Raw genomic sequence first — 25,440 nt, 5'->3', positions numbered from 1 at the left:
GTTTACAACTAATTATTTCTGTGGGGCTTCTTCACACAGATGGTGCTTTTGGCCATAGTCTATGATTTTTCCACCCCTTGCACTGTGGTGGCCTCCCGTCCCAGGGCAGCATCATTAATAGCTGGCTGTAACATCCCCAGCCTGCGAGTGCAGCAGCTGGTCCCAGCTGCGGGACTGGTCACAGTGACCTGCCGCGGCCGTGGCCACATCTGCTGCGGAGGAGCTGGGGAGCTGCGGGCCGCCCCGGCAGGGTGCTGTAGTTGGCAGGATGCGTGCTGTGTGCAGCCACAGGGACAGGACCCAACGCAGCGTAAAGGCTGTTGCAGCTACACGTGTTCTCGTGTAGCTGCCCTGTGGCCTTAAGGGCGTTATTCTAAGAAACATTTTACTTCTTATAAACACATACAGTCGTTCACAGTTAGATGGTGTTTGATGTTTTGTGACCTTGGTGATTAACAGTCCCGTGACTGTTCACTTTTTCACTTGTTTGCGGATGGTTTTTCCCAATCTCTGGCTTTACGGGTGACACAGGGAAGAGGGCAGATACTGAAGACCCTGTAGTAAGGCCCGGATCCCACAGGATGCTTTCTGTGAGTTTGCCAGCAATTCATCTCTCCCCACATTGTGCGGGGTCTTTTTTTAAGTCCGTGTGAAACGACGCCCGCGGACACACACACAGGCATGCAATGCAGGCAGATCAGCATTGGTAAGCTTGCAGTGGGGTACTGTTTACTGTGGTACCTCCTGAAGATAACATTAAGGAAGGATTGCTTTTAATAGTAGCTTTGTTCCCCAAGCTGGAATATTTCCGTTCATAGAAGCTTCTACTCTACAGTCATTTTTCTCCCCCCCCCCCCCCCCCCCCCCTTCCTGCCACTTCATCTGCTGTCTCTTCTTTACAATAACCAGACACCCTTTACACTGCAGCTTAAATCAGCAGTTCTATTTACACATCAGATTTTTACCGTCTTGTTTTTCCTTCAGAGGAAAGGGGTTAGCACCTGCATAGGTGTTTATACAGGGTTAACTTCAAGCCATGCTCGATACAGCTGTTTGGTTATCAGACAGGCATGGGCTCTGTGCTGCAGCGCTGCTCCTCCACCAGCCCTTCCTGCTGCTGGGACACCCCCACTCCTCCTTTCCACAGCAGAGTAGTTACTTCTAACTCTTCTATCAGATCAAAACATTCTCACGCCCCTTTTAAGCACGTGGTACCAACCAAGTATGATGAAAATTCTGCTGGTGTTTGTGTTCCCTGTTCCCACCCCTTTCTTTTGGAGAAGAGTTAATATTCAGCTGTGGTAAAACATCCAGCTAATTCTGTTTCCCAGCTCACCAGGGCCAAACCCTGTGGGAACACTGCCCACGCCTGCCTTTGGCACCAGCCCGTTCTGTCTCCTCCTCCCGAGCTGCCTTCCAGTAGGGCGGTCTCACCAGGATCCTGCTGACTACTCCAACTGGAAGTGTTTTATTCTCTGGAGGCAGCAACCTGCTCCATCCTGTGCGGGCTGGCGGGCAGCTCTCTGACCATCCCATTTCCCCGAGGAGAAAGAGGGAAGGGCCGGGACCATCCCACACCTGTCACTACGCAAGAAAGCAGAGCGTTGCTTACGTAAAAGTTTTATTGGAAAGTTCTTGAATACTTGAACGACAGTGGAGACTGTTTCTGGAACAATACAATGGAAGAGCCTTCCCCTTCACCCAAGGTGTGTGGCAAGCAGCAGCTACACACATGCTGTCCGTACTACAGGAGTGAGCAGACAGCTGCTACAATAAACAGCCTTCCTAACGCGATCGGTGGCAGGCACAGCAGCAGCTAGAGCTTTCCTGAAGCAGAGCATTTGTGCAGCGGTCAGGGAACCTTGAGCCCAGATCTAGTGCCTGTGTATTGAAACTGAGGAATGTCCAGGCAAGAGGCACATAATGCAGCCCTAGAAAAATCTCTCGATTGCTCTGGCCGTCCAGCTCAGCGCTAGCGGCTTATACAGGCAGATTTCCAGCCTTTTGAAGTAGAAAAAAAGCGTGCCACGCTGACATCATGCCTTATGAGATGGGGGAGCTGTAACCATGTTAGGAACTGCACCAACAAACGAGCACCCGGATTTGGCTCGGGGCCCTCCCGGACAGGACCAGCAGGACGGGGTGCTCCTGCCGTGCGCCACCCGCCAGCGTGAGAAGGGGACAGCAGCAGCACCGTGTGCTTTGCAGCCCAGATGGTATCGCTGCCCCGCGCAGAGCTTGGACATGAGGAGAAGGTGACAGCAACCAGCCACCTGTGAGCTACTGCCTACCAGGGAGCAGAGCCCAACTGCCTGAGCAGGGCTGGCGGGAGCCAGCTGATCCATCCATTCCTTGTGTTCCTGCCCCCTTCTGCAACTCCTTCCACCTGTAAAACAAGGTGGCTCGAGTGTTTGTGAAAGCCCACGTAACTGAAACCCTCTTGTGAGTTGCTTACCTTGGAAGCTTTCTTCCATGTTTGTGCCTTGATTTTGCAAGGCCTGTGCAATTTCCGTGTGAGGCTGCTGACAAGGTGAATTGGTTGAGTAAGCTGAAGGGGTTCTGGGGGGTAGTTCTCCTCCACGAAGGCTCTCACCCAGAGTTTCAGAGCTCACGTGGCCTCCCACCAAACACATCGCTTGACAAAATATGTGGTTAAGTTCCAAGCATTGTGTTGCTCTGCCCTTACAAGGAGCTCTGTTCTGCAGTGGGTTCCTTGCTCTAGCAGTGGCACAGAACTAGCATTCTAGAGGAGGTGGGGTCCCCGGCCGCTGCTAGCAGCCTCGTTCAATTAAGAATGCAGCGAAGTGGAAGAAGCTGCCACATCGCATTGACTAGAAGGCTGCTCACTCAGCCACTCTAAGGAAATGGAGATGGTTCCTCAGTGCTGAGGCAACACAACCCCACTTCTGGAGGAAGAAAGAAAAGGTCTTTTAGGACAGTAAGGGGTCTTGCAGTTGCCCACTCTAGTTACACATGGGAGGAGGAGGAGAGAGAACCACAAGACCACCTGCCTTAGATAAGTTTCTGCTTAGTGTCACTGTTTCTCCTCCCATCCTTACATCAGGCAAAAGACACGCAACAGCCACATCAACCACAGAGCACTGCCAGCCAGTCACGCTGTTGACAGCCAGATCAATACAAAAATAAAGTGTCAGCTAATCAAAAGCCAGCTGATTAAAAAGTACCGTAAGCTCCCCAAAAATGTGCTTCTTTAAAAGAAGCTGCCTTCTGAACGGCTGAAGAACACCACGCATTCACCCATGCCTATCAGAATACAGCTTTTTACCAAGTCCCTGCCACTCCCCTCCACTGCTGTGTGCATTTCATTCTGTCAGAGGGCCCTGACTGGGTGTAACGGACACTCGGCCCCTAAACCAGAGTACTGTATTAGAATAATCCAGTCTGTCTTAGAAAATAAATATCTTGGATATTCTCTTGCAAAGAGAGACCAGTCTCACTGGCCAGGGTTCCATGGCACACCTGCTGTCTGCCGTGATCCAGGGCAGAATGACCCGCACTACTACATGAAAACGGAACATCTTTTAAATATAGGTTTCTTTAAAAGCAATAAATATTTCTTGATTCTTAAGATCATCTATTAACCATAAAGCAGGAGGGTTCGCAAGGGTTAGAGGAAAGAATCTTAGACTAAGACTCCTAGTTACATAACCCTAAAGAAACGGGATTCCTAGTATTTACAGGTACATTTCAGAGGCAGAGGCTATGAATTCAGCATCGTCACAGCTGCTACGTGCAGGCGTGCCAACAGTCAGCACTGGTCAACGCGGCACGGCCGAGTGTCGGCACGCTCGGGCAGGAAGTGCGGGAAGCGCTCCTGCGGTGTCATTCCTGCTGATCAGCCAGGTAACAGTGGCCTCCCCAAACGCCCGTGCAGAGACCCGGCTCCTCGGAAGCAGGAGAACCAAGGGAGCTGTGTGACGCAGGTCCCAAAGCTGACACCTCTCCCCGGGCTCCAGGCACTCACGCTGAAGTCAGGATGGAATGCCCCGTTCTGCAGAAGGGATCTCCTGGACTTAAAAACTGTTGAATCTGCTGAACTCACAGACCCTGGCAATGAGCCAAAGCTTTCTATGCTCTAACAGGGTCGGAGACTGTAGGAAAACGTCTGTTAGCAAGAAGCTATACCTAGGGAAACTACACCACAGGGCCTCTGGAGGAAGAATATGGGAACTCTTCACAAAGCCCCTCCACACAGAACAGAGACTGAGGAGAAAATAAGTTTCATACATCGGAGTCTGACTTCCCGTGTCCCTACCGAAGTCTTAAGATGCAGAACTGGCTGTGAGCAGGAAAAGCGGTCCAGAACTATGCGGTGGTGTAGTCAAGGAAGGTCAGCAGACAAGCTCTACCTGCTGTTGAAGAGAGCAATCTTGGTGGAAGGAGCTAGTCAAGGTGAGACAAAAGGCAGGGCAGAGGCAATAGGGAGAGTTGTTGACATCATTCTCCAGGACACCTTGAGGTGGAAGAACTACTGCAGCAAACCTGGGGAGCAGCTTCACTGCAAGGTTTCTACAAAGGCATCAAACTCTTTGACATTTTTCTCATGGACTGCCAGCTTCTCTGGCAACGAGTCCTAGAAGGGTGAAGAAGGGTGCGGATCAGGGTTCATTCACAGCAGATAAAAGGAAGCTTTTAATGCACACTCTAAGGTAAAAATTTTGTCTGGGAGTCACGCAACCCCTCTCCACCGCCCTGGGCTCCCCTTCCCACCGGCAGAAACCCAGGAGTCCTCCGGCAGCATCCAGCAAGCGGCCCTGAGAAGGGCACTCTGCCCAGGGCGTGTTTGCTCTGCAGGCACAGCAGGCGCGCGGGGGCCTCGCCTCGGGCAGTTCCCACCACCAGCTGCAGCACAGCCACCTGCCCGTGCCACTGCCTTCATCAAGTCACTCGCAGCTCTTGGCCTTCACCTTTCACTTTTCCCCACGCTGTGTTACAATGCCCGTGAGCCCAGTGAGCACGCACCCAGACGGGACTTTGACCAGCCACACCAGGACGTTGTCTCTGCTCAGGCTGCGAGATCAGGCCTAGTTTGCCACTGTTTGACACGCCAGAGGCAGGGTTAGTTTTGGGGGTTTCACTAACAGCCGCAACAAGCATGTGGCAGCAGCTTTCAGCTTGAAGATAAACACACCAGTTTCAGGGGCTTTGGCGCACCACAAACAAACTGGCATTTGTCTGCAGCATGCGGCGATAGGACAAGGGGCAATGTGAACTAAAAGAGGGTAGATTTTTTTTTTTTTTTAAACAATGAAGGTGGTGAGATACTGGCAGAGGTTGCCCAGAGAGGTGGTAGATGCCCCATGCATGGAAACATTCAAGATCAGGTTGGACGGGGCTCTGAGCAACCTCATCCAGTTGAAGATGTCCCTGTTATCGCAGGGGGGTTGGACTAGATGGGCTTTAAAGGTCCCTTCCAACCCAAACTATGCTATGATTCTATAAATATACTACTTTTTTCAAACTAGAAACAGGGAGAGCATTGTAAGTATATATGATTCCCACAAACAAATTTCAGCGTTCCATACCAAATCCTCTGCCATGGACTGTGCTCCAATGTCAATGGAAAGGCTGCTGAGCTGAGGGGGGTTCTGAAACTCACGGTAAAATGTCCCCAGGTCCATTGGAAGAATGTCATCTTTCGAAAATGCTGGTTTCTAGAATCAAAGATACTGCTGTCAATTCCCATTCTGAGACACTGCTTCCCCTTTTGCCACAATCTCAGGTAAAGTCATTACCTGCAATCAGTAAACATCATGGCGTTACAACTGTTACCGCAATAATGCAGGTTAAATAACAGCCAAGATCTGCTCTTGCCTGAGCACCTAGAAGAGAGCATTTCCTTGGAATCTGGCTCCTTCAGGCACTAGAGGGAGGACACCAAGCCCAGGTGTTGGTAGGGAACTGAAAGAGTATTTAATTTCTAGCTGTTGGTTCTGCATATCAGTGTCTTTGCAGTTTTGGGGCTATCAAGCTCTAGCTTGGGACAGTGCATCATGGGTCTTTTCCACCCCCGTTGAAAACTGCTCTTACACCATTTGCCATTGTACCGGCACCTGAAGCCCATTTAAGATGCAGGTGTGATGTGAGAACACTGATGAGGGCACTTACAAAGTCAATCATTACAAAGTCATCGTGGGTGTTCCCTGTGCTGCTGCCACTGGAACCCTCCGAGTGTAAGCTGCCTTGTAGAGGAGATTCAGTTTCTGGGGATTCAGGAGGATTGACCTGGCCAAGAAATCAGAGATGGTGAGTACCGCTCTTATGATCACATCTGTCTGTGCATTTTGACGGGGGCGGCGGGGGCAGTTAGGAGGTTGGATGATAGAGATACTACGGCAGGGGCAGCAGACACATACTGTTATCTGTATGTCTAGAGAGCCCAAGACTCAACATGGGAAACTTCTTGAAACCAAACAAATCTGAGTAACTAGTCCTTTGCTCAAAAAACAAAGTGTATTCAAGGTAGGGAATAGCATGGATGTAAAAGGGATGCTGAGAAGGCACGTATTATACCTCTGGAAGAGGCTTACCATGGGGTCGTTATCTTCCAGCTCAACGTTCTTGGGAGCAAACATGGCAAAAGGAATGTCTAAGTTGGCCATGGTCACCTGAGGAGATTCAGCAAACAGAATTTCACTAAGATGCTCCGCTTACCCAGCACAGAAAAGGATACTGAAAGTCTTTGTCAGGCCTGCTAAAAATTGCCCAAGATCATGTCAGCAGTTACGCAGGAGGCTGACAACCTCATTTAAAAGGCACAGAATAGAGAGATTGCACTCAGCTGGCCTAACGCCGATACATACCCTGAGGCAGGATTGCTTATATACATCTTGTGTAATACAGGCAAGGATTAACGAACTGCTGCAGATTCAAACAATTCTCCTTCACCCATCCCAAAGGCCTACAAGAGCAGCCCTAGGAACTGGCCAGACCAAGCTGCCCTAGCTCAGGTTAAATGCTGGCTTACTGGTGATGGGCTGCTCTACTGCACGTCCCTTTGAGGAAAGGGAGCTTGCTACCAGTTTATGAACCTGTGGTAGCGGCAGATCACTGGGAGATTCACGTGGAGCCTCAAGTCTTCCGTACCCAAATAGGGTGTTGGCGAAGTGGGGCAAATTCAATGGCTGCCACATCCCAAAAAGGATTTTAGGAAAACAAGCCTATGACAAGACCTCACAGGGAAATGCAGCAGGCAGGAACACACACGCTCAGTCTCTGGGGTTGCCCTGGCACTGGGGTGCTTTTTGCTCCTCTGCGTAGGCACAGACGGGAGATGGTGCCCTCTCATAAGATCTGTTGCTAGTTACCTGGTTAATGGGTTTGTTGACAAAAGCTCCCACCTTCCGGATAAAGATGGTCTCCAAAAGGTCATGTGGGGAGCCACACTTCCCTTCGCTGCTGTTCGATACTGTTTCTGTGTCCTCGCTGGGGGAGGAAAATCGACTAATTAGTGACTCACGGCACAAACAATATAGACAAATCGCAAGCTTTACAGGACTCCTTTGTTTTTCTGGGCTTACTCCCGGTACTGGAAGAAGGACAACAGAAATCTCTGTCCGTGTACTACACGTTCCTCCTCAGTCATGAGCACTAAAGGGAAGTGGGACGCTTCTGGAATCAGGTTTTTGTTTAAAGTTGGATGAAAGCTATTTAGTTGAACAAAAAGCTGCCACCAACAGAAATAGGCTTTTCTTTTTGGAGATGGGACTTTTAACTTCAGAATACACATGTTCACAGCGATTCCTGTTCATCACTGACTTTTTCAGTAAGCCAGTAGTCACAGATCTGTCAGGAGGTAAGGGCAAGAACCAGAATTGTATCTGTCGCTCTGTTACAAAGGCAGCAGCCTAATACATTGCAACAGCTGCTGCCACTATGATTCATTCACTGTATGGCTACTAGTTATTTCTATGACCTGGCTTTTTTTCCTCCCACAGCTATTCAGAACTTTAAAACAAACAAACAAATGCAGTTGAATTTTCTGGCAAGAGGACTAAAAGAGCACATCCAGGGAAGTGCTAGTGCTGCTATGATTTTTGGTTTCCTCATAGCAAAATCTCTGCTTAAGGTATTTGACTCAGAACTGTGTGACCCCAAAAGAAACTTCACAAGAAATAAATATGGTGAACAACAAAAAAATTCATTAGCTGAGAGGGAGATTTAAGATTCAGGACAGTTTGAGATTGCGTTGTTTCATTTTAAGTAACTTTGTGCCTAAAATTTCTTAATGAAGCAGTGAACAGATTTGTGGTAATTAGAACTGGTTTTGCTAACAATTCAGGTTACGTGTCTGGAGAATTTAAGACTCACTTGTGAGCTTAGTTCACCGTGGTGTTTTACAATCAGGAAAAACAGTAGAAATATTAAGAAAGATAAAATTGACAATAAAGTTGACATAACAGAAGTTGCAAGGATGTTACTGGGGTGAGCAGGTGTAAGTAGATGGGCAAGATCATTGCTTGGAGAAAGGCTGAAAAAGCCAATTGGAGAAAGCTACTAGTTTTGGAGGACGGAAAGACAGTAGTTAAGCTACAAGCAATAGATAAAAATGGGAAAACAAAAGGTTTTCTCTTAACAGGATTATACATGGGCTAGCACAAGTGCTGGATCATCTAAAACCAACCTACCTACTAGAAGGAGTAGCTGCTGAGTAGTGGACTCCATCCAGTGGGGTGCACATCCTCTCTTGGTCAGCTTGAGTGCCATGTGCTGGCTGGCTAGGAGTTGGGGGAACTCCCCCCTCTTTGCCTGGACCAATGAGCTGGGATGGAGAGAACAGTCAAGTTAGAACTCAAAAGCAGGCCAACACCGCCGTGCAACGCATTCTGTCAAATTGGGCCTAAGTTGTGGGGGTTTGGGCATATGTCTGGGCTCTAGCCTCCACAAGGCTGACAGAGGTGTCAAGTAGGAGGTGATCACAACACAACCCTCCTTACTCCCTTCCTCTTCTACCACTCTCCATTTCAGGCCTGACTTATCCTGCAGAGCTCTCTGGCCACAGGTCCTCTGCTGCAAGGAGAGGAAGGGGTAAAAAAAAAAAAAGTAAAATAAAATCATATCCTCTTGCTACAACCTTATTTCTTTCTACAGCTTCCTGAGCAGGGGAAGCGCAGAGGGAGGTGCCAACCTCTCCTCCCTGGTACCCAGTGACAGGGCACGTGGGCATGGATCAAAGCTGTGCCGGGGGAGGTTTAGACTGGACATTAGGAAATGTTTCTTTACCAAGAGCATGTCAGACACTGCAACAGGCTTCCCAGAGGGGCGGTTGATGCCCCAAGCCTGTCGGTGTTTCAGAGGCATTTGTACAATGCCCTTAACACTGTGCTTTTACTTTTGGTCAGGCAGTTGGACTAGATGATTGTTGTAGGTCCCTTCCCACTGAAACACTCTATTCTGCCATCACTGTGTCAGCAAAACTGGCGTAGCAGCAGCATCACAGGCAGAAAAAGACTTCTGTCAGCTCCCCTTATTTGTCTGATGAATGGCTGCAAACAGGCTGACGTGGGCTGTCAGTGTATCTGTCCTACGCCTAGGCTACGGCGCTGTGCGTGGCCAGCTACGGGGGCAGCAGCTCTGCAAGACAGCCCCAGCCTGGACCGGCAACATGCTGGTGCAGGCCAACAGGTCTGGCGCCTGCTCTCCTGCCACAGTTTTTCCATACAACCCCTACCCCAGTAAAGTCAGCGATGCTGAGGAACCAATTCCCAGCTCCTGTGCAAGCTGTGCTTTCCCTGTATTTACCTCACATTCTTTTCATTCCTGACGGATGGGATACCCATGCATGTACTAGTTTCAAGGCCTCGCTCAGATGTAGAGTGACACACACGGTTGCAATACCGGCCACGCTTGTTCTACCCTCTACAAGTACCTGGTGAGGGTGTGCAGCATTCAAGCCACCAGCAAAGAGTACGGGATACCCCATGTCAGCTGATCCAACTCCCAGGGCAGCAGGCTGATAGGAAAGACGAGAGCTGGAAAGCTAAGAAAGAAGAGAAAAAACAAGAAGGGCAAAGGGAGAGGAGAGAGGAAGGGGAATGCCCCACAGCCTGAGTAATCATCAGTCACTGAAGGAGGAACAGGAAAAGTCAGAGGCACAGCACAGCGTTTCAGGCTGGCAGAAGGACACTAGGTTTCCATCGGAATCAACAATGAAGGTTATTACTCCAAAAGGTTCTTGTTGCAGGGGACTAAGTCCGGGCCTTGATGAGCAAACAGGACTGGTTTGCTACATGCACAGGAGAAGGCTGTGCAAGAAGGCTGTGGACTGACATCCACTTGCAGGGAAGCTCTGCTCTACAGGCCTGTTTCACATACTGGAAAAAGCACAAACGCCATCATCAGTTACTGAAGAGCCAATATTTAATATTTTTCCCCCCCAAGCAACTGTGTTATCAACTGTTCGAACCCATTCCACATTAAATAGCTGATCTCAGAGGCCTGTTCAAACAGCTCTGGCCAAGGACTGTATACAGAGTCCCATAAACATGCTGGGTAAAGAGAATTGGGAAGCTAACCCCGGTGAGATTGCTTTAGGAATGAAGTGCTGGAAGCAGTGAAACCCAGGAGAAGTTCCTTACACACCCCAGGCAGACATCTAGCTGGTCAGATTAAATACAACATTCCTGTTTTAGCTTGCTTGACCTCAAGAGGAACACTTCTTTCAGAGCTCCGTGTGTGATGCTCCAAGCAGCACCAACGCTGACACCATTTACAGGGGTCTGAATGATCAACAGCACCTTTATTCGTGTGAGGCTAGTTAGGCTGAATGGAGCACTAATGACACTGCAGGTTCTAGGGACAACACAGGCTGTTGAAACACTCAGCGCTGTGCCTTCCTACTCGCGCCTTCCACTAATGCTCCTTGCAACAGCCGTCGGTTATCCAGGGGTGCGTGTCCTGCCTTGGGGAGGCCTTCATCTACAAAGGCACTTAAGCAGCCAGTCTTAATAACGTGCCTGGCCCGTTTTGGGTTCACCAGCCTTTCCCATGCACAACACATGTTCCACATTGTCAGATTTGTACTTTCCTGTATTTGTTCTGTCACGCCAGGACTATATCTGGCCACATATAACATATTCTATTGACAACTCACTTGATGTGAAAAGGCCAGTCCCATCACTGGGACCTTCAAGGTGTCCGTCACCACAGGAGGAGGGGTCTGAAAATGTGCCTTTGTGACAGTAAAAACAGACTGTGCACAGACACAGACACACAGAGGAAACAGGGAAAAGAGAAAGAGAGAGAGTGAGAGAGAAAGAGAGAGAGAAGGACTTCAGAGAAGAACTATGAAGAGTTGGATGAACTGAATGCTACTGAAGAGGTTTTGGCTGCAGCAGCCACACCTACACATAGAGCAGAAGCCTCAGTATTGCCAGAAGCAGGTTCATTTTGTAAAGAACTGACTTTTCCAATCTCAGTGAACCGCTCAACACAAGGTAATATTTTAGACTCCAGTGAACACTGACAGAAAGTAACTGCCAGAGACTCTGTTCCACAGCTAATTAGAATCAGCACCAGCTAATTAGCAATGAGAGGGCTGAGCAGATGCCAGAGAAAGCCAAGAGTATTTTTTTTTCCAGTATGTACAAATTACATATCTTTCAATATTCTCCATCCATCCTCCTAATCTTCCAGCATTCTGAGGGATTGTATCTTGGCAGATCTGTGCAGATCCTACAACGAAGGGGACCCAGACTAAGGTACAATTCAAACACGTTGATGTGAAGAGAGCCGTGTCAACAGGAGTGACGCTCCAGAAGTAAACACTGTCTCACAGAGGGTATTAAAGCAACAAGGGCAATCCAGACCTGGTTCAGTCCCATACCTTCTCCCCGTCATTTTCCTACCGACGGTTTTCAGTTGCAGGAAAGCTTCACTTCTGGGGATTACCCACGGCCAGACTTTCTCCTGCATTTTGGGCTACTCCACAACACACAGAGACATACTATGCAAGCTCACAGGGAGAAGGTAACACATACTCCCTTGTATCATGCAGGTTAGGCCTTGTTTCTACTGGGAAAGCAGGAATAGATTTGGAAAACTTGCCTACAGAACCCCACAGTTCCCAGTATCTTCCTACATACTAAGTTATATATAGAAAGCTGGAGAAAAATTAACCTTTTTTTTCCCCCCCCCTTCTAATTTACTTTAGAGAGTATTCTGCCAAGACAGCCTTAGAATTTTAACTGTGGTAACAAGGACTGGCAGTTGCTTTCTAAATAAGTGCACAGCATATGGCGACTACGAGCCACAGGAAAAGCAAGAATGTGGGCTCATACTTAACGTGAATCCTTAAGGTTCATCTGGTTTCATAAAGCTTTTCCCCTCAGTGACAGCAAAGTTTCGTGTCCCCTGGGGAAATGTCAACTTCAATGTATTTACATACACTATTACCGTTAAGTAACACTGGCACGAGCAAGCCAGTGGAAATTGCCTTATGAAACCTTTTGCATTTAACCCATTTTGTGAAGAGGCAGAGCACAGTCCAGCCACAAACTCATCTCCTGAGCTGTGTATCGCAGAATAAGAAAAGCCTTACTCCACCAGACCAACTGTGAGTGCTGGCCGATAAATTCAACATTGCCTGATACCCTGGCACCCAAAATCCACTTGGCAGAAAAATGCTTCCTAGGAAAAGCTCATTTCTAGCTTATTCATACAGTAGAATACATTCAGCCAAAGCAGTCATACCAATTCCTCTGGAGCAGTGAAAAGACCCATAGAGAATTCCTGCCGTTTGGAACAGCATTCCAATTATGCTTTAGTCTACGTTTCATATCAACAGCAAAAGAGTTCCAGAATCTTTAGATTGTCTTTAAGGATCAGTAGAGCCATCTGCTTGGCTGGACAACAAGGCAGGACATTCCTGAATATTTAAAGCTATAGGACAACTGCAGATCTGGCCAAGTCTTCAAAATACAGAACTGTAGAGTCAGATATCTAAGGGCAGCAAAAGGAGAAGGAATTGGAGTTTCTACTTTTTTAGATTCAGAAGGAAACTGTTATCCATTTATTTTAAAATTGAAACTTAAATTTGCACGGGTAGGTGGAAGTACAGAGTATTAAGTCTTTAGTTCAATACTGCGACTCAGTTTGTTTGCTAATACTTATTTCTGCTGCCCCAACTAGCTTTAGCAGCAAATACTGCTTTTGTCATTTTCCTGCTTTCCCATTCTGCAATGCAGAGAATATGACTGTGTTATAAGCTCCTTCCTGATATTTCAGTGTTTCTTTCTCAATGTGTCTGTTACCTCTACTTACACTGCCTGGCATTGATCTCTTGAATTCCTCTTCCTGCAGTATCGGTATGTGAATGTATAAGCACACTGCTATCCTCTTCAAGCACATCTCAGCCCAGCTACAGAAGCAGGTTCTTTCAGTCTCTCCCAGTAATTCAGTATTTCTAGTCCCCTAGCATTTTGTTGAAATTAGCATCTAACTAGGTTTTACTCAGAGTATAACAATATAGATAACCCACACATTAAATTTTCATTAGCAGCGGGAGGCCGCCTGTTTGCACAGTAGGTGATGTAGGAGTACGCACACTACCCTAACAGTGACTCTTCTATCTAGGAGTAAAAAGAGCCTGGTTTCTCCTACCTGAGATGGAGGAGAGGTGGAAAAAGACGTGGTACACACTTCTTGGGAATCTTCTACTGAGGGGTATACTGCACCATTGTCCTCACCAGCTCTAAAGCAGCAAGAAAAGAAAAGCTTTCTAACTGAAGTATTCCTTAAACAAATAGTAAAACACACTGGGACAAACACTGCAGGGAGGTTGAGAGTATTTGGGTGGAGGTGAAAGGAGAATTATAATGCCAGCTCTCATCTACTTGGCAGAACTGAGGAAAACAAGGTGTGAAAACTTGAACTTTCCGCAGGTGCTCCTCTGCTACCCTCACACAGAAACACTTCCTTCTTTTTTTTTTTTTTTTAACTAAAGGTTTTGTTACACCAGCTAATGCTACTGGCTTTGGTGTTTACAGAACAACTGTCAAACACTGCCACCGGTCCCGGTCTGAGTGCCCTCACTCACGTGCATTTTAGAGAAGACAAATGTCTCACCTACAAAGAGAAATTAAACTCTGATCTTTCCCCAGTGGAACTATCTGGAGACTCATGCTTCTGTACACACAGTTCTACAGCAGGATTAACTGTTACACTTTTAAATTCCCAAAGGCAGCCAAGGTTAAACATCCTTTGTGTCCAAGTGCTTCTGTAAGGAACTGGGGAAAATACTGGGGCTTGCTGCACTCAGTCTTCTAGATGTGAGGAGAAAAATGTCACCCTTCCTCCTAGGCTCAGCCACGTCACTATGACTGACTCTAATCCTCCAGGCTCCCTTCCCATGCAGTCAGCACACAGTGGAAAAGGCTCTGTATTTGGGCATAACTGATGCCTTCCCCACGGCCCGTGACTTCAGCTCTGTATTTCCTCACCTGTAATTGCAGGGGTGCATGGGTGAAGAGCTGGGATAGGGACGGTCCACAAAGTGATCAATGATAATCCCCATGATAGGAGGGGTCCTCTCAAACTGCCTGCAAGGCAACAAGCAATGGTGTTATTGGCTTTTTCTCTCTACTCTCAACCCAATTCCTGGTGCCCTGACAGAAAACCCTTGTGCCTGCTGGTGGGACCACAGCATCTTTACAATTTGGCCCTGCCATTCCAACCATACATCAACAATCTGGAGTTCTAGAGTCTGGCTCAGGGCTACCCAAATATACTTCTCTGGCTGCAAGACTTAAGCATGAGAGAGAGTATTCTCCATAAAGGAGAATCTCAGCAGGAAAGGATAAGCAGAAGGGAAAGACTGACGGGCTCATAATATGAGGGGTTTAACAGTACATTATTGTAAAGCAGTTTCTAGCACGATCGCGTTTTCTCACCTGGTTGACATGAAAGCGAGGTTGATTCTGTAGGCACAAGACAAAGTGATGGTGCCCACTGGGGTACCCACTGTCCCAACACGGACTGTCTGGAAACCTATAAGGTTAAGGAATGATTATCTGTTTCACCGATTATTTATGTTCCATACTTTTCTATACTGAGGCTACTCTATCTTATTTCTATAGTGTTTCCATTATCCCCTGCAATCTGAACTCTAGAGACACAGAGAACCTGTAACAAAATGGCAGCATTAGGTTGCCTGCTGGGGGGCTTCATATATAAAACTTGTGATGTCGCTTCCTACCTTGGTCTAAAACAATACTCGGAAAAGTGCTGCTTGTTCCCGAGTAGATCATCATCTCCTTTACCAGTCCTGCCCCTTATCAGCATGCTTCCATATACTCATTTCAGTTCCGCAACACTCAAGTCACAACAGCGATCACCCAATTTTGTCAATCACCCTATTTTGTCAAAGTACCACCATTATACTGGTCACCTTATGACACGACCCTTCACTGGTAGATCCAGATGAAAAGCATACCTAAACCTCAAACTTAAATTTTCCTTGTGGTACTTAGGAATAGAAATAAATAGCTAGCCAGTGTGGAAAACAGTTCTGCTCTAGTATGTGTGTGTTGCCTATTCATACCTTCTCCCAAGCCACTCAGTTGCACTTCACCAAAATATATCCTGCAGGAAAAGGAAAAAGAAAAGGTATTAGGTCCATTTGAGACATAAAATTAAATAAGCAATAAAGATATGCATAGCATTAAGAGTTGAAAGGCTGGAACCACTTTTCCTTTTTAGGAAAAAAGTGGCTAGAATGCCCACGTCAAAAAAAACTTCCAGCTACTTCAGAGGAAGACATGTCAAGTAAAAAGAAAAAGGAAGAGAAAACAGTAGTCCAATCAGAAATTTCTCTTTTAAGTTTTTTAAGCCTCTGAGGCAAGTCTATGGTTCAGAGCAAAAATGCAAAGTGACATAAAACATCATGGACAGGTCTGAGTCTAAAAGCTGCCACTCATCACACAACACAGAAGATTAACTGTGCTGTAAAGAGACCTGCTCTTAAGTATATGCCAAACCAGCAATGGAGGCAAAAATAAATGGCTGGGATTTCTTTTTAAGTTTCTTTTTAAGTTCTCAGCTGTGCAAACTTAGATTTAGAATCACCTACATTAGCTATGCAAACATGTCAAAGACTTTTCTCAAAGCTAAAAACAAAGGCTGGAAGGTGATAACCACGAACCACAAGCCAGTCAGATCTCACAGGCTAAACAGAGTTGACCTCAGTAGGCGGATGAGTAAACTGCAAGAACTTCATGAAATGGAGCTGAGGACGCATCTTTAAAATGGAATAGCAGGAGAGAGTCTGAAACTATGCTGCAAAAGCATGCAGTACATTTATGGGCAACATGGACAGGCATGTCTCAAATACGGGCCAGACACTGAAGAACTGGATGTGAATAAGCAATTTAACCAGTGCTTGCATGTAGAATTTTTGTGCTCTTCTCAACACAGTTGGAAAAAAACAATACTTCACAGCCTGTGCTTAAGTCTTTCTTTCAGTGGCTCAGATGGAGGCTATGAGGTTACACACAGCCCAAAATTCTCTTCTGCCACTCGCGAGTAGTAGTTAAATCCAAATAGTTTAAGTATATTATCACTCATCCCTTTTTACCACGTTTGCAGCTGCACTGTGCAAGTCTAGAGTCTCTGCTGTTTGTATTTCAAATGGGGAATTTCATATTCTGTTTACCTGTACAATATTACATATTCATGGCCTTGTTTCCTTGAGAGTCTGTAGGCTGGAGTTACCCTGGTTATAGCAAGCAAAGACTTCAGCAGCAGAGACAGCCTGTTGTATACGGTGTATGAAACTTTGATTTCTTTGTCACACCTACAGAACACAAAAGGAAAAAATTAAGTCTTTTGCTCCCAACTAAGTCGTTTGGTTTTGTTTGTTGCCTTTCTTTTTTTATTTATTTTTTTGTTAAATAAAAATGAGGCTGGGCCAATTGTTTAATGTCAGTTTTACTGCCAAAATGATAAAATAAAGCCACAGGGTGGCTACCTGTTATTGACCAATCAGCTGAGAGTCCTATTTCAATCTAGTCACCTGATGTAAAAGTATAGGCTGAAAAATGCCATCCAGCCTTCTACTAGACAGAAACAACTTGTATTAAAAACATCTGTTGTTCCTGAGTATGTGAAGTCTTGTATCTGAAGAGGCATACTAGTTGCAATGGAAGAACGAAGAAGGAATAGAATTACTGGTTTATTTTCTCAACATCAACATTGACCAGTTTGACTGCTGCACTGGACCAAGAGATGACTTCCCTCCCTCTGAAGTGTCCCAGGACACACAGCCAATATGGGCTCATCCATCATCATGGATTGAGCACATTTCCCCATTTCACCAGCTACAATGAACACACACTAAGAAAGTGTGAAGGGTGCGCTTACTTTTCATTCATTTCTAGACACCAAATTTCCAGCTCCATGGAGTCCCCCTGGATCAGAAAAAGAACAACAAACAAAGGCTCATTTCAGAACACAAAACTTTCCACATCTCATTAATGACCAGCAACAGACACACCTCTCAATTAAGATGTTTCTCCTGGTCCCCACTTTCTTGTAATGCAACAACAGAAAAAGGTGCAGTGGAAGTCTCACTGCACAGTTAGATGACCTGAGGGAACACCTTCCTCAGAATGGCTAAGCTCTTCATGGTCTAAGAAGCTAAATTGTGCTGCTCTAGCATTTGTGCGTTTGGCCTCACATATTTACAGTGTATTGCTGCTGTTAAACAACACATATATTCTCATTTTTTATAGATGAATAAATATATATTCATCAATATAAAAATGAAGATATTTTCATGTTGCCTTAAACTAAAGGGCAGGAGCTCTGGTAGGTGAGTTAAGATTCAAGTAAAAAAAAAAAAAAAAAAAAAAAAATCGGCATCATTTTGACTCAGTTCTCACCTCTGAGGTTTTGAGAGAAATCTCCACGCACATAGACCGTCCAACAGCGGGTAGTTGTCCTGCCAGGGCTTTCTTTGCTTCATGAGTAACTTCTGGTATATCTTTGATTGCTAAATTGAACTGCAGAATGAAAGAGAAGATTCAGGGTTTTTTATTTCTTTTAAAAACTGCCTAATGGTATACTGCAGACAGACTCATAGACCCGTATATAACATACTAGGTCAGTGTCCACTGAAATATTTATGAAACAAAATTCCCACATGGGCTCAGGCTTTTCACATTTGCAGACATTTCCTTGGCTGCTAATTCAAACGTTTTTCTTGTTCCTGCCATAAAAATCATGTTCCTTTTCCCCCACTTGAGTCCCTATCTTCACCCACAGAGTATCCTGAGTCTCTTCAGTTTCAATAAAGCCTATTACTACAAAGTCCTGAACGGCAGAGTTGCAAACCTCTGACAGAAAAGAACTCATAGCCCCACCCCCTGCAAATCTTGGAAATGTGCCTTAGCTGGCAGGAGTTGCCGAGAGGTATCATTTATCTCTTCTCTAATCAGTCCCAAAAAGCCCAGACTGACATCTTGCATGTGAACAACAACAAAAAACCCCACACTGCCCATGAACATAATTGAATGCAGCAGTTATTCTATGAATAGTTATTACAGTCTGCATGACTATAACAACTGCATTGTGCTCTCAAAACATGTGCGCAGGAACACACACACAAAAACCCCAACAGTTATGGAGTTGCTTTGAAAAACATGACTTTACCCAGTCAGAGCCTGTTGGGGAGGATGATGATCGGGTACAGATTTTCTCTCCAAGTCGGGCCTGGACAATTACTTGTACCGTCTGGAACAGAAAGGTAAAGACACTCATGTTCTGAGCTTAGCAGAGCCTTCAGTTCAGAACCTGAGCTGGACAAATTCCAAGTAGAAAAAAATGAAAGGGCTGACCAGGACGTAGAGAAGTAGAGTTTGCTATGCTAATCTTAATGTCTAAACAATTAAATTATTACTATAACAGGTAAATTTATTCCAGACAGAAAACCATTTTAAGTCGACCTTTCTCTGTAATAACATGAAGAAACAAAGTCAATTTTGTGATCACAAGTTGCATAGTCTTCAGTAATACTGAAACAAAATTTTACAACTACACCCTGAACCTGGACACCTAAATGAAAGTGAATCTGTACCTTTATAACACAGCCGTTGTCAGACTATCTACTTACATCTACGTACCAAGTCAGACCAAATTTTGTAATTACTTACAAACATAACTCAAAAGAACATTCTGGTACCGCTGCTTTTGGATGTAATACAGAAATTTAGATAGGCTGAAAAGAAAGAGTGGAGTCCAACAGAAGGCACTACCTAACAGCTGGATGGTTAGATGTGTGCTAAGAACCCCAAAGCTGGCAAGCTATTAAGTCTCTGTAACTGATTCTACAGCCAGACACTCTGGGGAAAGGAAGAGGATTTGAAGGCAGAAAAAAGGGGAAAAGATGCTTCTAGTTATTCTCAGGAATCTCCTAATTTTGACAGCAGCTTTTCTTGCTTTGGTCTTTAGCAAAAACAAAACAACAAAAAAACCCCAAACCCCAACCTTGTTCTCTAGCCACAGCAAGAACAGCTTTTCTTAAACAGGAGAGGCGTTTGCCCATAAGGAAAAGAAAAAGTTACCTTTAAAGCAAAAAATTTGATGAACTTGTCCAGGTCCTTCCTGTCCTGGGAACTGAGATCAGTGTCCATTGCATATGGCAATCTGAAATATAGCACAGGCGCGGCAATGAAGTCTTCCTTCAGGTTTCTGTTTGGATTTCAAGATTTCAAAAGATTTTGCCATTAGAGGCTACAACAAGAGAAATGATAAGCACCAAAGCCCTCTGCCTGTCAAAATCCTAACATGCAAAGAACTTTGGGGTGTGGGTGTGAGGTATAAACGCGCATTAATAGTTTATCTGGTCAGTGCAAGAGATACTAGAAAAGAGACAACAAAAGGGGCTCACAAATAAAACTGGGTATAAGTTCTGCAATTTTGCTAGCTTAATTAAAAAGAACAGAACCAAAAAAATCCAGAACACCCCAACAGCACGGTGACTGGAATCTATACCAAGTTATCCATCAGACATGGCGGCCTCTGCTTCAGAAATTACCTATCTTCAGTTATCAGCACTGGTCAAAACCAAGCCGAACAGTTTTCTTCAGTCTGAAACTCTAAAACCAGTACTCCAGTGGTATTTCAGCAGATATGGAAATCTATATAACCAAGCATTGTTAGAATGGGCTACGCTGCTTCTTTACTTCCAACAAACAGTACTTGGAGTAAACCCGTACAGCTACAAATTTACCTACAACCAAATGAAAAGACATTTTTGCCAAGGGATTAGACCCAAATCCTTTGTTCACTTCTCTCGAGAGCTCTGACAACAAATACTTAGTTCCCACATTCACACTGCCTTGTTTTCCAAAATACAATTGTTTCCAGCAATACAATGAACTTGCACAGTGCCCGAAACAAGGCAGGGCAAAGCACTAATTAGATTTCTGCCACCATCGTGTCACATGGCCTAGGATAAATCACAGGTTTTCAGTCTCTCGGTTTCTTCACGTCTAAGTGAATAATCATACAGAGACCTTGGGGAGGAATGCCTTAATTAGCAGCATTAATTGTACTTCTTGCTCATAAGCCTTCCAAGTATTAATTCACTCTTAATTCCTGTTGCTGTTTTTGTTTTGAGACAGCTAATCAGCCCGAAGCAGCTTGTCAAACATCACATATTTACGGAACGCGCTGCTCATCACAGAAATGTTGGCCATCTAAGGTCAGTGAGCATGAGTAGCTGCCACGCACAAGGTTACTCTACCCAGTGCTCACTTCTAAGCAAAGACTGAACTTGCAGCAAGGTATGCTGTTTATACAAATTAAAGCTTAGCAGGACGAAGGGGCTAATAGCCCTGTTCACACAGAAAAATATCATCTTTCATGACTACATGCACATCCAGAAATTCTATTTAAACTATCTCACTTAATAGCAGTTTATGCCTACTTTATGTAATGCTTTAGAAGCATCATCCAAGAAGGGCTGCTAGATAACAGCACTGCAATTTATAGAGCATTTTGTAGAGAGTGTTGCTTTCTAAATGACTCGATAAAAAGCAAGCTGGACATCTAATACGGTTGCAAGTTCCTAGACTACATTCATACTGCATCTCCTAGCGCTGTACTGTTCTCATTACAAATTGTAATTTAATTTGAGAACTAACAACACAAGTGATTCAACATTAGATGCACTATCAAATTATCCTTTGGCTGTTTTAACCGCCTCATGAAAACCATTATACTTTCTTTCCTTGCCTTTACCTTCACTAGACAGAGATTACAGATCTTTTTCTACTGGGGGGGAGGGCTGTAAAAGGAAGTCAGCACTTAAAGCACTAGATACTTAACTGATGTGCCACTCAAAAAAACCCCAAAACTTTTAGTACAGATGCTTCCCAGTACAAAAAAAATAGGCAAGAATGACCCGTTGTTATTCTTTTGACTTAAACCAAGTAAAGCACTGTAAAGGTTGAGGGGACCCAAGATCTACAACAAAGCCTGACTGATACGGGCGATAAAATACTGCATTAAAAAAATTGAACTTTTTCTCAGCGAAGAGAATGCTGACATTTAAATAGTACAAGAAAGCAAATTAGCTTTTAATGTGAAAAGGAGTGAAAGGCTATTTCTATGCAATCCCTGGAGAAAGATGCAAGGAAGTATATATAACCTGATGGTATAGGACAGCTGTCAAATGAAGCACCTACATTTGCCTTATAGGGCTGGAAAAGTATTCTGGTATCGACTACTGCAAGGCATTTGTGAACGAATGGAGGCTCACCGGTCTGTTAGGAAAGGAAATGAAGCAGATCATCAACGTGGTTCTCTGTGCAGTACAGGAATTATTTCTAATGATTATATACCCAAACAATTCTAAAGAGGAGAGAAACAGCCACCAGAGCCACATCTTAGGTTCAGAGTTCAAAGGACGAGTGTTTCATCACTCTGCCCTGCTGCAGCACAATTGGGATTCTCCCTGCAAGATCTCGAACTATCTGTAACATTAAACATTTGGAGATTCATACTCTTACCTCTCAAGCTCTAAATGCCAGCAACTGTTGACTCACCAGAGCCTAAAGCAGAGCAGAAAGTATGAGGCAAGTATGTAATTTCAGGGGGAAACTGGGACCTTGGAACTCAGCTCCCTGATGTGTCTAAGGGCTGTTATTTGATGACCACCATCTCCTTTTTGCAGGAGGGCCTCTGGTGATTACCTGAGATCTGCTAAGGCTTAGAACAGTGTTCACCTTTAGAATCATTCTTGCTAAGAGTCAAGACATTCTTGCTAAGAGTCAAGATGGGCCCAGAATTACAGCAAACGTTTTATTTACAAAAATGCCTCAGTACCCTCAGGTTAGCTGCCACCAGCTGGTCTGAACAGGAAGGAAATTCTTTAAACTCAGTTCCACCAAATTCAGCTTCTCAGGTCCCGTAGTGTGCAGCACCAGCACGGCTCCATGTTAAGTGCCAGTATCTGGGCACATGCTTAGCTCAAGGAAGACACTGTCTAATTTTACACCGAGTAACAACTAGAAGGAAATAACCTTTGGTCTAGGTTAGAAACCCACAGATGACTGATTCCCCCTCAACCACATAATCGCTTAAGTAAACTGGTAACTCACTGCTTTAGCCTTACATGTAGGCTGTTCATGTAAACACAAGCACCTTGGCCACACAGCTTTTTGCTTTGTCTCCCTCTTCCTGCAACATCCATTTTCATACTTTTGCCTTTATTTACATGCCCGTCTCCACTTTCCTCCAAACAAAAAGGTCAGAGACAGATGTTCAAAGGAGAACTGCCACGTGTGACTCCTTCCGACTAAAGCCTTATTCTTTCTCACAGGCTCAGGAGGCAGAGAAGAACAGCAGGCTTATCTGTTAACAGTTTAACATCTAAATATTGTGCCTTATATACTCTACTGGTATTTATACTCTCCTTCTCCAAGGAGGAGGACACATCAGCACAGGCTGATGGCACCGTTTGCATGATGCAATGAACTGCCAAGAGCCCTCCCCTTCATGCCTCGGTACAGCCCAGAGAAACTACAGCTACCAGCATGCCACGCTCAGCCCGAACCCGCGCACACTGTAACACCTGCAAACCCTTGCATTACAGTACGCGTTTCATACGCAGGAGTTTAGCATGCGCGTCTGTTTGACACTCACGTACGTAAATGGGAAAGGAGCAGAAGCACCTGACACGTACCAGGCATTATTGTTGCTGCTGGGGAAAGTATATACAGGCTGCTTCCATCACTTCTCTCTGCGATTTCACTCTGAGCCACGGCAACTACAACTTGAAGTCACCGTGCTTTCCTTTCAAACACGTATTTACCAATGCAAGATAATTATTCGTGCTTCCTATCCCAAAGTAAAACTAAAAAACAGAAGGGCTGCGGCTGTAAGGAAAGAGCCGTAGGCAGCTCTCATCCCAGCTGTACATTCCTGGTTATCTGACTGTGACCCCAGACCTGGCTCCTTGTCCCTACTCTTCCAGAACTTCTTTGTTAATACAGGATGCAAATCCAGTCTCTGAGGATGTCCGATGTGAAGCTCCAGAAAATACTCATTGAATCATGCAGGTAAACAAGAAGCACATGGAAGTTCTTGAAGCTTTTAATAGAGTGCCTTTGATAAATAGGCTCAACTGCCAAGAAAAGCTTTCCTAAAACAACATCCCCTTCAACGAGCAAGAAGCTTCACGGCAAGCAGGTATTTTGAGCACATTAACAAGCAACCATAAAAAGTTCTCCATAAAGACAGTGCTCTGTTTTAAGGCTGGGCCTTACAAGTCAAACTCCAGTATCCTACAATTACTTAAAATTAATCTCCATTTTGCCTTCTTAGTAGGTTAGTCAGAAAACTGGGGAGAGGGAGGGAACAGTTCTAAATTTTAAGGTGTGCCGCTCTCATTCTTCAAAGTTTATGAATATTTTTTTTTTCAAGGAGAAGACTAGAGTAGATTCCAGCAGAAAAGCTGTTTCACATAACTATTCTCATGAAATCAAGAACTCTTTAGTTCACTATATGGTTATATTTTGACTGATAAAGAGGTAATTTTTCCAGCTGATCAGGAAATAGATTTACTTCATAACCAGTGACTTCCCAGCTTAGGAAATACCTTACTGAAGCCAGCACTGCCAGCTCCACTGGCTTAAAAGCAAAATTAAGTAATTCCAGTTGACCGGCAGTAACATCCTGTACTTCCCCATGGTCTAAAAATGGTGTCAGTTCAAAGGTCCATCCTCTTACTTTGTTTGTCAGGCCGAAGTATACTAAGACTAAACCAGAATCTGCTTCTACGTACCCTGTACTACAACCACCAACATAATCACCAGGTCTCAACTTTTGTGTGAATACATGTTCAGAAAAATAAGGTGATCCTCTATGATCCTTCTGTACATCTAAATACAGCCTGGCTCACCTGAACGAGTTATTTCTTGCCACAAGAAGGAGGGATCCACCAGGTCAGGCCACTCCTGCAATAATTCAGAAATGCTCTAAACTTCATTTGCGCAGTCAACTAATTTTCAGCTGAGGCTGTAATTTACCACCGTTCTCCTCCTTACAACACGCCTAGTCACACCACTCTTGAGAGTTTCAGGTAGGCGGTTTGTAGGCTTAGGCCAAAGCATCCCTTCTGCACCTGTTCACAGCCATGGAAGGTCTCAGCTCCCACTGAACAGGTGGGAATGACGCTGGCGATGCCCTAAGAGCCACAGCTCCAGCCGGAAAGCACGATGTGATGATTGCGAACCCCTGATCTTTCCTAAGACAGCAAACTGACACATTACGGGAAAACTATACAACAGGCGGTGGGGTATGAAGGTCTACCATTTCTAAGGGGCTCTGAAGCACTTTAATTTTAAAAGACACCACCTGAGCGGGCCGCATCCCCCAGCGGCGGGGGGGCACGGGCGGCCGCTAGACGCCCGCACGGCTGCGGCAGGCCCGCACACAGCCAGCGGCCAAGCCAAGCCACGCGGAGACACGCAGCCGCGGCTGAACACCCGATCCCCTCCCCCGCCAAGGGCCGCCCGCCGCTCCCGGGCTCCCACCGCCTGCGCGCGCGCCCCCCCCCCGGCCCCGGGACCCCCCCCGGCCCCCAGTACCTTGGCGGGGGCGGCAGTGCTGGCGGCGCGGCGGCTCATCCCGCGGAGGCCCGGCTGCCCGAGGGTCCCGCCGCCCCGCGCCCCCGCTCGGCCCCGGCGTCTCCTCAGCGCCTCGCCCGGGCACGGGGGGCCTGCGGCCCCGCTACCGGCGACTCCGAGCGGCGGGGGAGCTAGGGGTCCGGCTGGCCGCCCTCCTCCGCTTCCTCCTCAGCCCCGGGGCCCGGCGGGGGTCAGCGCCGGTGGGGGCGCGGGGCCGGCGGCGGAGGTTGGGGCTGCCGCCGCCTCAGAGTCGCGGCCTGCTCGGCGCCGCCATCGCGGCCGCTGTTTGTTT

General features: G+C 46.0%; 1 protein-coding gene across 12 annotated transcripts; it reads right to left on the bottom strand.

Moving 5' to 3' along the window:
* Window positions 1-1,604: 1,604 nt before the first annotated feature.
* ATG13 (autophagy related 13) lies at window positions 1,605-25,440 on the bottom strand. Of its 12 annotated transcripts, none has more exons than XM_056346181.1 (19): window positions 25,110-25,437; window positions 24,422-24,476; window positions 19,578-19,704; window positions 18,667-18,747; window positions 17,898-18,017; window positions 17,377-17,423; window positions 16,670-16,810; window positions 15,560-15,600; window positions 14,910-15,006; window positions 14,460-14,558; window positions 13,621-13,711; window positions 11,114-11,212; window positions 9,890-10,000; window positions 8,649-8,782; window positions 7,329-7,446; window positions 6,552-6,629; window positions 6,130-6,246; window positions 5,547-5,675; window positions 1,605-4,594 (listed from the first exon to the last, which is right to left on the bottom strand). In XM_056346181.1, exons 3-19 carry the CDS (start codon window positions 19,644-19,646, stop codon window positions 4,517-4,519), a joined length of 1,650 nt encoding a protein of 549 aa, XP_056202156.1. In that variant the 5' UTR covers window positions 19,647-19,704; window positions 24,422-24,476; window positions 25,110-25,437; the 3' UTR covers window positions 1,605-4,516. The 12 variants fall into 12 exon arrangements, with proteins under 12 accessions (XP_056202156.1, XP_056202158.1, XP_056202160.1 ...); XM_056346183.1 differs by having other exon boundaries at window positions 19,578-19,659; XM_056346185.1 differs by lacking the exon at window positions 24,422-24,476 and having other exon boundaries at window positions 7,362-7,446; window positions 25,110-25,438.

This window comes from Falco biarmicus, chromosome 7 (genome assembly GCF_023638135.1).
Source record: "Falco biarmicus isolate bFalBia1 chromosome 7, bFalBia1.pri, whole genome shotgun sequence".
Classification (NCBI taxonomy): domain Eukaryota; kingdom Metazoa; phylum Chordata; class Aves; order Falconiformes; family Falconidae; genus Falco; species Falco biarmicus.
The sequence above is the reverse complement of the archived record's forward strand: the minus strand, read 5'-3'. Positions and strand labels throughout refer to the sequence as shown.

Excerpts from the sequence above, each read along its gene's own strand:
- ATG13 (XM_056346181.1), bottom strand. The coding sequence starts at position 19,646 with ATGGACACTGATCTCAGTTCCCAGGACAGGAAGGACCTGGACAAGTTC. Across the intron at positions 6,630-7,328 it reads TCAACAAACCCATTAACCAG|GTGACCATGGCCAACTTAGA; the intron begins GTAACTAGCAAC and ends GAATCTCCTCAG. Across the intron at positions 4,595-5,546 it reads AGTCCATGGCAGAGGATTTG|GACTCGTTGCCAGAGAAGCT; the intron begins GTATGGAACGCT and ends TCACCCTTCTAG.